Genomic DNA, 14,892 nt, shown 5'->3' on the forward strand with positions numbered 1-14,892 from the left:
GCAGTCTATGACAATTATCCCATTCCCATGCTGCTGGGGGAAGATTTGGCCAACCATGTGAAGGTAGCCAAGAGGGTGGGAATAGTCACCCGCAGCCAGGCTAAGCAAGCTTTCACCCCCATCCCTGTTCCTGAGCCGTCCACCAGGGCCCCGTCTGTGTTACCGGAGACCCAGACAAAGGTGGTGGAACTGGATCCTCTGCCAACGACTGCAACAGCCGTAGTGGATCCAATCCCAGAGACCCAGCCAAAGCCAGTCCCAGAACCGGAACTGGCAACGCAACCAGCACCAGAACCATTGCCAGCCCTGAGTCCAGCGCTTGCAAACCCGTCTACAACTCCAATGCCAGAGGGCACCAGCGAGCCTGAACTGGCAGAAGCAGCAGATAACCCTACCCAAGAGGCTCAGCCAGAGCCTGAGTTACCACATAGTGCACCAGCGGTTCACAGTCAATGGAAACAGCCCCAGCACCTGCATCACTTCCAGAGGGACCAAGCCCCAGTCCACAGTCCAAGGAGGAACTGATGTCTCCAGCATCAAGGGAACAGTTCCAGGTCGAGCAGGAAGCAGATGACAGCCTTCAGAAAGCTTGGGCGGCGGCGCGGAGCACCCCACCGCCTCTCAGCTCTTCTAACCGATCCCGGTTTGTTGTAGAACAAGGACTTTTATACAAGGAGACTCTTTCTGGTGGGCACCAGGAAGACTGGCATCCTCAAAGGCAGTTGGTAGTTCCCACTAAGTATCGGGTAAAGCTCTTGAGCTTAGCCCATGATCATCCCAGTGGCCATTCTGGGGTGAACAGAACCAAAGACCGGTTGGGGAAGTCCTTCCACTGGGAGGGAATGGGCAAGGACGTTGCTAATTATGTCCGGTCTTGTGAGGTGTGCCAACGAGTGGGAAAACCCCAAGACCAGGTTAAAGCCCCTCTCCAGCCACTACCCATAATTGAGGTCCCATTTCAGCGCGTAGCTGTGGATATTCTGGGTCCTTTCCCAAAGAAGACACCCAGAGGAAAGCAGTACGTACTGACTTTCATGGATTTTGCTACCCGATGGCCGGAAGCAGTACCCTTAAGCAACACCAGGGCTAAAAGTGTGTGCCAGGCATTAACAGACATTTTTGCCAGGGTAGGTTGGCCCTCCGACATCCTTACAGATTCGGGAACTAACTTCCTGGCAGGAACCATGGAAAACCTGTGGGAAGCTCATGGGGTGAATCACATGGTTGCCACCCCTTACCACCATGAAACCAATGGCCTGGTGGAGAGGTTTAATGGAACTTTGGGGGCCATGATACGTAAATTTGTAAATGAACACTCCAATGATTGGGACCTCGTGTTGCAGCAGTTGCTTTTTGCCTACAGGACTGTACCACATCCCAGTTTAGGGTTTTCACCATTTGAACTTGTGTATGGCCGTGAGGTTAAGGGGCCATTACAGTTGGTGAAGCAGCAATGGGAGGGGTTTACGCCTTCTCCAGGAACAAACATTCTAGACTTTGTAAGCAACCTACAAAACACCCTCCGACATTCTTTGGCCCTTGCTAAAGAAAACCTAAAGGATGCTCAGGAAGAGCAAAAGGCCTGGTATGATAAACATTCCAGAGAACGGTCCTTCAAAGTAGGAGACCAAGTCATGGTCTTAAAGGCAATCCAGGCCCATACAATGGAAGCGTCGTGGGAAGGACCATTCACGGTCCAGGAGCGCCTAGGAGCTGTTAACTATCTCATAGCCTCCCCCACCTCCAACATAAAGCCTAAGGTATACCATGTTAATTCTCTTAAGCCCTTTTATTCCAGAGAATTAAACGTTTGCCAGTTTACCGCCCAGGAAACAGATGACGCGGAGTGGCCTGAAGGTGTCTACTACGAAGGAAAAAAGGATGGTGGCATGGAAGAGGTGAACCTCTCCATGACCCTTGGACGTCTGCAGCGACAGCAGATCAAGGAGCTGTGCACAAGCTTTGCACCAATTTTCTCAGCCACTCCAGGATGGACCGAACGGGCATACCACTCCATTGACACAGGTAATGCTCACCCTATTAGAACCCCACCCTACCGGGAGTCACCTCATGCCAAAACTGCTATACAAAGGAAGATCCAGGACATGCTACAGATGGGTATAATCCGCCCCTCTAAGAGTGCATGGGCATCTCCAGTGGTTCTAGTTCCCAAACCAGATGGGGAAATACGCTTTTGCGTGGACTACCGTAAGCTAAATGCTGTAACTCGTCCTGACAACTATCCAATGCCACGCACAGATGAGCTATTGGAGAAATTGGGACATGCCCAATTCATCTCTACTTTAGACTTAACCAAGGGGTACTGGCAAGTACCACTAGATGAACCCGCTAAGGAAAGGTCAGCCTTCGTCACCCAGGCAGGGGTGTATGAATTCAATGTACTCCCTTTCGGGTTGCGAAATGCACCCGCCACCTTCCAAAGACTTGTAGATGGTCTCCTAGCGGGATTGGGAGAATCTGCAGTTGCCTACCTCGATGATGTGGCCATTTTTTCTGATTCATGGGCAGAGCACATGGAGCACCTGGAAAAAGTTTTCGAGCGCATCCAGCAGGCAGGACTAACTGTTAAGGCTAAAAAGTGTCAAATAGGCCAAAACAGAGTGACTTACCTGGGGCACCAGGTGGGTCAAGGAACTATAAATCCCATACAGGCCAAAGTGGATGCTATCCAAAAGTGGCCGGTTCCAAAGTCTAAGAAACAGGTCCAATCCTTCTTAGGCTTGGCTGGATATTATAGGCGATTTGTACCCCACTACAGCCAAATTGCCGCCCCGCTGACAGACCTAACCAGAAAGAAACAGCCAAATGCAGTTCAGTGGACTAATGAGTGTCAAAAGGCCTTTAACCAGCTTAAGGCAACACTCATGTCTGACCCTGTGCTAAGGGCCCCAGACTTTGACAAACCGTTCCAAGTAACCACAGATGCGTCCGAGCGAGGCGTGGGAGCAGTTTTAATGCAGGAAGGACCGGATCAAGAATTCCATCCTGTCGTATTTCTCAGTAAGAAACTGTCTGAGAGGGAAAGCCATTGGTCAATCAGCAAAAAGGAATGCTATGCCATTGTGTATGCGCTGGAAAAGCTACGCCCATATATTTGGGGACGGCGTTTCCAACTACAAACAGACCATGCTGCGCTACAGTGGCTTCATACCGCCAAGGGAAATAACAAAAACTTCTTCGGTGGAGTTTAGCTCTCCAAGATTTTGATTTTGAAATACAACACATTTCGGGAGCTTCTAACAAAGTGGCTGATGCACTCTCCTGGGAAAGTTTCCCAGAGTTAACTGGTTAACAATTGTTTTTGGAATGAAACATATTGTTAGTTTTTATATAATCAGTAGTATGTCTAAAGGTACATGTGTCTTATTAACTCTGTTTTCTTCTAGAACTCCAGGAAGAAATCACAGCCAGTGTGGAACCGAACATCCAACACTATCTGTGATTTGGGGGGCGTGTCATAACTATAAAGGGAAGGGTAATAGCTGTCCTGTGTACAGTACTATAAATCCCTCCTGGCCAGAGACTCCAAAATCCTTTTCCCTGTAAAGGGTTAAGAAGCTCAGGTAACCTGGCTGGCATCTGACCTAAAGGACCAATAAGGGGACAAGATACTTTCAAATCTTGGGGGGGGAAGGCTTTTGTTTGTGTTCTTTGTTTGGGAGTGTGTTCGTTCTCGGGGACTGAGAGGGACCAGACATCAATCCAGGTTCTCCACATCTTTCTAAACAAGCCTCTCCTATTTCAAACTTGTAAGTAAATAGCCAGGCAAGGCGTGTTAGTTTTCCTTTGTTTTTCTCAACTTGTAAATGTACCTTTTACTAGAGTGTTTCTCTTTGTTTGCTGTACTTTGAACCTGAGACTAGAGGGGAGTCCTCTGAGCTCTTTAAGTTTGATTACCCTGTAAGGTTGATTTCCATACTGATTTTACAGAGATGATTTTTACCTTTTTCTTTAATTAAAAACCTTCTTTTTAAGAACCTGATTGATTTTTTCCTTGTTTTAGATCCAAAGGGGTTTTGGATCTTGATTCACCAGGAGTTGGTGGGAGGAAGGAGGGGAATGGTTAATTTCCCCTTGTTTTAAATCCAAGGGGTTGGATTTGTTTTCACCAGGGATTTGGTGAAGGTTTTTCAAGGTTTCCCAGGGAGGGAATCCATTGAAAATGGTGGCAGCCGAACCAGAGCTAAGCTGGTAATTAAGCTTAGAAGTTTTTATGCAGGCCCCTACATTTGTACCCTAAAGTTCAAAGTGGGGATCTCAGTCCTGACAGACACTGTATGATTTCTAGAGCTGATCTAGGGCAATTTGTTCAGCAGAGTGATGTAAGCTTCGTTATGATTGCATCATCCATGACTTCTAAGAATAACATGATGCAATTTATATCATATATGACGCAATACCAGCTTCAGATTGCATCATTCATTGTTTTGCCTAAAAAGCAAGTACTGTCCAAACCCAGTCATAGATTTATTCATAGATCCAGTCAAAGATGTATTTTAGTCATTTTTGGTTTAAATTGAGATCCCTTCCCTTTATAACTCACTTATCCTCCGCCATTCCCAAGTCAAGGGTCATATATACTGACCCAATAGCATATCTTGAAAACTAGAGCCAATCAACAATTTTAAGCATTATTTTCATTCTCAGTGACCCAGAATTAGTAAAGTTTGACTACATTTATTTCAGAAGCATTTTGGCTGTAGAGCAGTGTAATCAAAACAGGAGTAGAAAATGGAACATTTATAAAACGAACAGAAAAAGCATATGCCCTATTTCTACTCCACACAAGAGACTCGAGGAGAGAAGATATGATGCAGTTATACTGGACCAAAAATGTCTGAATAGCATGGAGGATAGATCCAAGGTAGCTGTCACAACAGACTCAGTGCATCTGCACAATCATTTAATTCCAACAAATTAGTTTTAATACTTTGCAAAGGTATTTGGCTGAGACTATTACCAACTGTATTGCACAGTTGATCTGTCCCTTCAGACAAATTGTACACCATTGAAAGAGGAAAATGCTTAGTCAGTAACATGCTTAATAAACATTTCCAACTAGATTTCTTATCTACTTTATATTTGATTAACCTAGACACAAATAAAAGATGTGCTACGCAACAACTTGACCCTGCTTTGACCCAATGCTACAAATGTGCTTTTTTTAAAGTGAATTACCCATTATGGCATAACCAGTTCACCTCCTTCAGGGAAAATTATGAGATTATGCAACTCAGTGTGGGGAGTTTCCTCCCTAAATGGAGAAAGATTCCATTACCCTTACCTGCAACAGATGGATTTGTCTGAAGCTGTTAATATCACAAGGAACCAGTGATTGAATAGCACGCAGATCTTGTTCTTCAAAGGCCTCAGCTCTTTCCTGCGTTCCAGCTGCTTTGTACAATGCCATCAGAACAAAGTGGTACCAAAGACAGCATTAGCTGGTCACCAGACGATTCCCCACTCCATAGGGGGATTCCTGGGTGGCACAGAGCTCTTATGCCACTCCCTATTGCTATGGGCAATGCAGGGGGTATAGCCACTGTGTCCTTCAGCTACAGCAATCCCCATGTGCCATGGTGTGCCCCCGTCGTGAGCTGTATCCAGTGCTCCTTGACTGCAGCCATGGATTACAGTCATGTTTTCTTTGTCTCTGCCTCTTCATGGTGCACAGTATCTTTTCTCATTGTCTATGTGGGGGCTTTTACTATTTCTGGTGGAAAGCATCCAACTGGTCAAGGAAGATTTAACATGAACCAGCCACCATGGGCCAAACTCAAGGTTGGACAGCGTTAGTCAAGTAGGAATTTAGTCTGGAGGACGCACTCTCAAGAGCAGATCAGCATCCTCACTTTAATTCAGAAAATGTAACAGACATAAGATGTAATCAAAACTTGCTGGTTTAGGAAAGGAAAAGGAAATATAAAGGAAAATTATAGCATAGAAATGTTCCACATCATTTCCCTTCAACAAGTGCTGAAAAAAAAAAAATCAAGGCTTTATTTGAATAAATGTTACACAACATTCTTTAACATTTACCTCTGAGCAAACCTTAAAAGTGAATCATTTTTTTCCCCCCTCATTCAAGTCTACAAAATGAAGGAGGCATAGTGACCATTCAATATACAGACAAAAAGGTAGCATGGAGCAAAGCTTAAATATTAAGCAACTAAAGCCAAAAAGTGAAAAGCAATACATTACTGTACTTCTCAGTCATTAAAATATCCCTGACAGTTTCACTTCAAAATGAAAATCTGGTTTCAAACAAAATGGCTGCACTACTTCCCATGAAAATAAACTCATTTTTATGAGCAAATACAGTTTGCTACCTTGTCTATTTTTTAAGCTTTCTATTTGCTTAATTTACCCATATACTCCAATGCAGAGATCTGCATTTCTCTCAAACTATAATGTTCTGTATACTCCAACTGATGTGTGCTAGTGCTCTGGCAGGAGAGGCAATAAGAGCACTGGTTAAGAGTCAGATGTCATATAGGCAGGCACTACTGGCTTCCACACACAACGTCAATCATTTCAATCCCAGCATGGAATAACCCTGCTATTACAGTCCTGGGCCTTTTTCCTAAGCAGAAACTGTTTTGTGCCATGTTGTCTGGTGTGGTTTTGTTTTTTGTTTTCACGTGGATAAAAGTGACTCCCCCAGTGGGGATGAGACCCCCATCTACTTGTAATACAATCAGGGTTTGGTCTCCAGAGGTAAAAGACTAGCACATTAACTCGCTGCACCCTGTCCCCCTCTCTCTCTCTCTAAGGCTACGTCTACACTACGACCTAGGGGTCTGATCCCAACTTGCCTACACATTCTTGCATGAGGTGTCACTACGCTAGCGTGAGTATACATAGCAGTGTAGCTGTGGTAGCATGTGTAGCTGCAGTGGCAGCATGGCTTAGCTATGCTGAATACACACCTGCTTGAGACTGGTGGGTACAGTCTAGGCCCCACTAAGCTATGGCTCTGCTGCCGGTACCCATGCTACTGCGGCTACGCTGCTATTTATACTCACGCTAGCTCCATGAGAATTAGCATGTGGATGTGTACATCACACACCTAGCTCATAGTGCAGATGTAACCCAAGAGTGAGATGCTTTAATTTATAATAAATCTTGGTCACATTTCGGGCAGTGGAGCAGGACCAGACTGCTGACCCTCTGCTTTGACTACATTAGAAAGGAAGAGTACTGCAGAACAATAATTACTATTCTCTATTTTTAAAAAAAAATCTGCAGTTTATTATGAAAAGTAGCACAATTTGAATCTACTGTACAACAGCAATGTGCAGCTAAAATAGTTTTTGAAAGAAACAGGTGCTATGGTTTCGGTTTCTGGTTTTATAAATAAATTATGAAGTTACCACTAATCAAACTAAAGTAACTACTAAATCTCTAATATAGAACTGCCTTTGACTATATGTACCACCAATATATCTTTCCTGGGTATGGATTATTGTTTCCCCTGCTCTGCTAAAAATATGGATTTGTTACCAAATACCAAAGCAACCGGGAAAAAAATATACATCTATGGTCACCATGATTTGAAATCAAAGGTTACTTAATTCATGATCCATGCACACAGGTTATAAAACCATATTTGTGCCTTTGGAAACCAGAGACTTTTGGAAAAAGTGCTCTCTTTGCAGATAACCTGTAGAAAGATATTTTACATTCCCTGATGAGATCAGAATATTTGTAAATAGGAAAAGAGCTTAGACCAAGCCTTTGCATTTCCATCGAAAGAGGAACTTGTACTTTATTAGAACTTTAGATTATGTGCACATTTTCATTTCTCCAAAATAAATATTTACTCTCCCAAGTCAGGCATCCAGTGAATTCGCTTCTATCATCAAGAATAGCACAGGAAACCATATTGTCAAGAAAATGTGCACACAATATTAAAACAATCAGTGGCAAATAAATTAACAAGCCAGTATTCTAGCAGTATGGTCAACATTCACTAGCTTCAGCTGAAATAACTATTACTAAACATCTTTTGGAGAAAGGAAGAAAGAGGATAAAAGATTTGACCTTCTGATTTTGATTTAATGGTATCCAAAGAAGTTGAGGCAATACGAATCGAGCAGGGGGCTGGACTCTTGAGGTCCCCTCCAGCCCGACATTTCTATGATTCTATTAAATCAACCACCATTAGAACCACTAATGGAAACTCTTGCTGTACTAGCTGCCTGCACGAGCTCTATTCTGGGCTGGAAGGGAGGGGAGGGGGGGAAGAACAATGACCTGGCAAACAACTGCTATCCTATCTTAGCAGTAGCCATTCTTGAATCCCATACTACGATAGCATTACAAGCCAATCGAAATGACTATGCTGTCAGAGATGTAGCCCTTCTTGATACGTTTCCAACAATCCTCAATTCCCAAAGTGTTACATCAGCATAAGAATAGAACAACCATTTTCACAGGGGAAGATTTTTCCCATAAATTAGAGATACATGGAGTTACTGTTGATATCCTGCCCATCACCTCTCTGGGAAACATTGGTCTCATTTAACAAGACTGTTCATATTTTACAATACAGCTGCTTTCGGACATGCTTTAGATCACAGGTTATAGCTCTAACACCCATACTAAATACTAACTAAGCCTTGGAGAATGGAAAATGCAGTGCTAAAGTTAAGAATCAAAACAGTCATCTTTCCAGGCAATTGGCTCCATCATTGGGGCCGGTCAAACATATTGATTAGACTGTCACATTAAAAAAAAATATATTCGCAGTGATTCTTCATACTAATAATTCAAGTGGTTCCTTCCATGAACACTTTGTATAATCTCTCCCCATCTCATGCGTCATTTATTGCAAAAAAGTTTTATAAAATATTTCCTAACATCTTTTTGAATTTAAAAGAAAATGTACAATAGACACAGGTGCCCCAATAGGATTAGTGGGGGTGGTTTTGTTTGTTTAACACATTCACTCTGCCCTCTCTTCCCTCTGTTTAAGATTTCAGAGGAAAAATATGACAATTCAGTCTCAAATTTTTGTCATTCCTGATGAGCTGGTGTTCTTCGTGGCAGTGTGGTGAGGTTCCATAAAAACAGCAGGTGCCTAGTGTCTCTGAGCTGAAAAGGGGAGAGAAAGGGAAAAGGGTTAAACTTCTTCCAGAGTACTGCATATGTGGCAAGCAGAATCTGAGGTGGTCAGAACAGTTATTGTTTCACCTGTACATTTGGTGCATTCCACAGTAAGAGAAGCCGGGGGGTGGAGGGCGGTCTTAAAATTGTTATAAAACATATACAAGTGAACAGACCCCTCATAAATATCACCCACTTTCAACATCAAGCATTAATTTAAATTTTCAGAGAAGCTTAGGGGTTGTTAATCAAATGGGAATGATTAATATACAATGCCTTTGGGACCATGTGTAACTCACTGATATACAACTCAAAAGTGTCAACACATTTGCACTTGGCTACAGAGAACTGAAAGCACGCAATGGAGCAGCAAAAATAAAGCTACTGAACATGTTGCCTTTCAGCAACCACTTGGTTCACAGTCTGCAGTTGCCCCACGACACACAGATGAAAATGGCAGCTGAACAAAAGAAATCCAAGCAATAAACAGTTCTTCTACAACACCATCGCCAGTAGCTCAGCACTGAGAGTATTACAAAGATTCAGTGTTATTAGTATAGGTGCACTTGCCATTTAGGTCTGGTTAGGAAAGCGAAGGAGGTTCCAACAAAACCTGCCCAGTTGTGCTGACTCTTTTTACAATCCTGCTGGAGCTTGCTCAGACTAGAATTGCTTTAGATAGCTAAACATATGTTTTCCACTCCCTCCAACACAATGCCTTAAACAATACATCCTGATTAACAGAAAAGACGGTGGATGGGCCTAAGCCCTGAGGCTGTTGCTGAAAAGAAGTAACTTCAGAGAAGAGAGGGGAAGGGAAGCTTGAGAAATCACTCCATACGCAGGGGGTGGGATGAGAAGAGAGGGATGAAAAACAGAAGAATAATGATCTGACATAGGAGTGGGCAAGGGGTATTTACTAAGCAACTTCTCAGTTTGAAGGTGCTTACTGTGCCTGGACAGTTGACTGTAATAGTAGCATAAGAGTTTGAAAAACAGCTCATTTTATGTCCTCTGCTCTGCAGTAAAAGGAAGTCAGATGGAGTGGGAATTTGGGAGTGATTGGACACAAAGGGGAGGAAGCGAGGAGCAATTATGAGGTTTAGTAGAATTGTGGATCCAAGCTGAGATACATCCAATTGCTGCATCTTGGCATTCTGGCTAAAAATTTGTTGCATTAGTTTTAATATCTGATACATCCTGCATTTGGGTACTATGTTCTGTCTGCAAGAAAATCAAGTCCACATGCCCTTCAGAGATGAATGAATTGAGCAAGCAGAGCTTCTGCAAAGAAAAGGATGCTAATCTTATACTTCCGCATAGGGAGCAAGTGCTGATTTTTGCAAAGTATATTTTGCAACTGAAATCAAATGACATTTACCATTGGTGCAGGTCACTGTGCATGGAGTATGAAGAAAAAATTACATTTGCTTTCCACAAATGTTAAAATAGACTTTCTAATCTCAAAAATATGACAGGTTGCCTAACACACAGTATGATCTTGCTCTTCCATGCCGGCAGGCCCAGGGCAGCACAAAGGCCTATAGCAGCAGCCTAGGATTAGATAAGCATTGTATTAACTAGCTTCACTGCACCCAGGAAATCTCTCTGATGGAAACCTCCATAACGTCAGTATTACAGAAACAAATTCTTCTCAGAAATTCAACAATACTACAAAAATGTAAGATTACAGTTTTTCCCAACATGTTTAAATGCCTTTGCTCAAAAACCCAGCAACACAAATACATATAGAAGAGGGACCTGGTGTCTTCAAATCAGTCAGTAGATGAACAGCCAATAATCCATATTCCAAATTTAGCCCTGATTTACTCTTCAGCAATACTGCCACCATCAGTCAACTAACTTCAAGGGCTTTCCACAGGAGTAAATGAGGGAAGAATTTGGCCCAATGATTCTAAGCTGTACACTAACATTACTGTTTGTTTAAAGTAAGTAATGGGCAGATGGCATTTACAAACCATGTGGTTTTCTACTGGCCTTTAATAGTGTTTGTAGCAGTTCTAATTTAAGTTTAAGGCCATATGCTTCCTTTAAATGATGCTTAACACAGCATTTTGGACCCTAAAGGAGCACACAGTTTTGCCTTTTATCTTTTTACACCTGACCTCATAATAGCTAGTCTAGCCTCATGTCCTTTAAGATAGTTCACAAACTACTGTAGTACCAGCAGACCACAAAAATTCCTTAGATTATTTTTAGAACAACCCAAAACATGTCTGGATTACTAGACCTAACAAAATGGGATAGTAGTGGATCAAACTCCTCCAAGTCCATAAACCATAACCTTTTTCTTGTGAAGTAAAAGCATCATACAAAATAAGCTCTATTTATTATGTCTGAAACATTCAACACTGTCCTATAAAAATCCTTGCATAAAAATGCATAAAAATATGCATATGTCCATATCAAACATAAATACCGTACCAAGTTGCAAATACTAATTTAGACCTCAATTCAGGAAAACACTTAAGCATCTGCTTAATTTTCAGCATGTGCTTTAAATTCCATTGACTTCAATGGGATTAAGGCACATGCTTAAAGTTAAGTGCTATCCTGAATATGGATACTCTCCTAGATTGGGGAATTGGGAAGAAAAAAAAATGTCAATCAAACATGTTCTTTGAGCAGTGGATCCTAAACTGTGGTCCATGGACCACTTTCTAGTGGCCTGCAGAGATCTGGCTGGTCACATGGTTTTAATTCTCCTCCTTGTTTCCAGCTTCTAAATCACATTAAATGCAACTTAAACAACACTAAATACTTTCCTAATTTTACTTGTCCAGGTAAGCCATTGCAGTAGTAGCCACCAGTATGTTATGTAACTGCCAGTGGCAGGAAGAGGTGGTCCACATAATCACAAATGGAAGGGCAGGTGTCCAAAAGACTGTCTCTATTAAGATGTTGTCGACACTATGAAAAAGTGTCCTTATTTTAAGTGACCTTAAGATCCTCATTTTAAAAGATACAGTACTCATTTTGTTATAAAACATTTTTACCTTTACCCAGAGCTCTGTTATTTCAACATGATCATATAATGCAAATCTCGGAAGCCAATGTGAAAAGGAAATTTTCTTGAATAAATTGAAGCTAATACACATCAACCTTATCACCACGTATGTGTCAGTGGAAACAGCTGAAATGCACCGTCTGTACATGAGGTACAGGTGCGCCAAGTTCAAATGGAAGTAGGAAATTGAGTGAGTGATGAATTCATCAGCTCTAACCTAACTTGTTTTGGGGGATGATTAATTGATGACATAATGCCCCCTTCACTTTAGGCAGGGCTTAAAACAGACAGACCTGCCAATTCACTGTTAACTTCAGTGCCCCCAATCTGAATCCACAGTGGTCTGTCAGATACTGTAAGGGAGCAGCAGGACTCGTCACTGTCTGATGTAATATGCTGCCATTTGTTGAGACCTATGGTAGAAAAGACCAAGTTAACAAAAATAGAGCATTCATTCATGACTTTTTTTTTTTTTTTTAATCACAATTTAGTTGCTTGTCTTCCTGAATTCCTTCCGGGTAGATTTCTTTAGCTTTACAGAAATGACATGAAAAAGTACTGACAACCAAATGGAAAATAAGGAGGCATCAACTACCTTTTAAGAACTTAACTTAGACTGGACTTGCAGGGCTCAAGTCTCTCTCAGAAATAACATTTAGCAAACAGAACTAGATTCTAGTAAACATCGTTAATATATTATACACATAGAAGGACTTTGTATTAGATCCAATGTGACAAAATAATTATCTAGAATAACTGAAAGTCACAGGGCTTGATTCACTGTGGATCTGCACCTTGTGCTGTCATTTATGCCTGTCAAGGGAGCCTAAAGCACTACCTTTTCATCGGGTAGTGTTTTACACCCACTTTGCACTGGTGTAAATCTCAACATAAGGAGCAGGGAAGAAGTTAATCAGGCCCATGCATTTTGTTTTTTCACTATATTCAAAAGCAGAGTGTGGCAATTAAACAGCTGACTTGCCACTGTGGCAGAGTGACTGTTAACCTACATCCATGGTTAACCATCACTATGCTCACTGTCCTAGATTTCTCTCGCTTCCTAAGAAAGGACATCACAAAAATACCTGCTCCTCTCCCTTGCAAGAAGGTCCACAGAAAGGACACCAATCTTTTTTCAGATCTTGAAAATCCTATCTTAAAGAGGTAGGAAGCTGAGATTATGTCTTACCTAGGGCTCTACATACATGTAAAAACACTTCACAGTGCTGCACGTTGTATTTGTACAAACCACTAAAACTTGTATTCTTAATTGTGGTAATTTGCTTAAAAAAACAACAGATGGTAAATAAACTATCAGTTTCTGTATTTTGCTTCTCATTCTTTATTAAGAGCAATCACATTTTAAAAACCCTCCATGATCTTTATTTTTTTTAGAGAGCATGTGGTCCTTCAAACAATTCTTCAATTGAGGTAAAAAAATGTTCTGCCTAGGATATCCATGTCTGTTGACGTGAGTACGGTATGACAGAATATTATGATCACACATGGTGAAAAAGCAAATGGGGCAGTTGCTCTCTTAGGAAACAAGGGTCCTGATTTCAGGCAAAGATACTTAGTAAAAAGACAAGTAAAGGAAAATACAGAAAAACATATTTACAAGAAATAATGCTTCTGAATACAGTAAAACCTTACTAATCCACCCACCCAAAACCTGATGGTCTTACCTCACTCCCACTAATGATTTAATAGTAGGTGTTTTAGTGAGCTCCCATATTACTAATACTACAGTAATATGAAGTACTATAATAAATAATTAAAACTAAACTACAACTGACAAAATGAATGAATAAGATACATTTTGTTTTCTTGAGTTTGTTCATTTGCTAATTTGTAGAGTTCAAGAATTTGCAATGGGTCTCCCAATGGTTAATGAAAATATTTTTAAGTTTTCTATAAAGTGATTACTGGTCCAGCTGACACTGGTCCAGTGTTTTATTAATCTTGATGAGAAATTTCACTTAGGATGCCTTATCACCAGCCCACTCCCTGCACAATAAAGCTATTATTAATTATTATTAAACATGTAAATTGCCGTAATGCCTAAAGGCCACAACCAGGTTGGGTGCTAGTGTGTCAGATGCTGTACAAACAAAAAGATTCACCGAGTCCACTCCTAACAAACCAGTTATATCAAAATAAGTTCTTATCATTGCAGAGTTTCTCTTCTTGCTGCCTCAAATTCTTATTCAAAAACATCAGATGAGCACAACAGTTGTATTACCTGTACTGCCACCTGCATTATTGAAAAAATAGTGTAGAACAAGCATCTAGGAAATCACTTGTGATTCATTTTCTAAATCTGTTAGTAAAAGGTTCCTTATGCTCCAGCAAACAGGTTTAATGAGAGCTACTGGTAATGAGAAAACAGTGGCATTAAATAAACAAACAAACAAAAAACAACTTTCACTTCTTGAGGCCTTGTCTACACATACAAGTTATACTGATTTAACTAAATTGATTTAGAAACGAGTGTAGTTAAGTCAGGACAACCACCCTGTAAGGTACCCTTAAATTGGTTTGAGAGTGCCTTACACTGATTTACTATAGGTCAATAAGGAATCAGTGTGTTAAATTGATATAAGGACTTAAACCAACTGCAGAGCATTCAGACACAGGGGCTGACCCAATTTAACTTTGCTGGTTTCTAAATCAATTTACTTAAATCAGTACAACTTTTGTTTGTAGACAAGGCCTGACATAGCAAGAGTAGAGAA

At 41.3% G+C, this 14,892-nt stretch overlaps 1 protein-coding gene across 2 annotated transcripts in view; it reads right to left on the reverse strand.

Moving 5' to 3' along the window:
* Window positions 1-5,998: 5,998 nt before the first annotated feature.
* The window catches only part of PWWP2A (PWWP domain containing 2A), a 41,763-nt gene continuing 32,869 nt past the window's right edge, over window positions 5,999-14,892 (reverse strand). The window contains exons 3-4 of one of the 2 annotated variants that reach the window (XM_054037391.1): window positions 12,451-12,570; window positions 5,999-9,117 (exon numbers count right to left, since the gene is read on the reverse strand). In XM_054037391.1, the coding sequence (XP_053893366.1) occupies window positions 9,104-9,117; window positions 12,451-12,570 (134 nt within the window). In that variant the 3' untranslated portion in view covers window positions 5,999-9,103. The remainder of the gene's footprint in view (window positions 9,118-12,450; window positions 12,571-14,892) is intronic. The other variant, XM_054037392.1, reaches the window with a different exon arrangement.

Source organism: Malaclemys terrapin, chromosome 8 (assembly GCF_027887155.1).
Source record: "Malaclemys terrapin pileata isolate rMalTer1 chromosome 8, rMalTer1.hap1, whole genome shotgun sequence".
Classification (NCBI taxonomy): domain Eukaryota; kingdom Metazoa; phylum Chordata; order Testudines; family Emydidae; genus Malaclemys; species Malaclemys terrapin.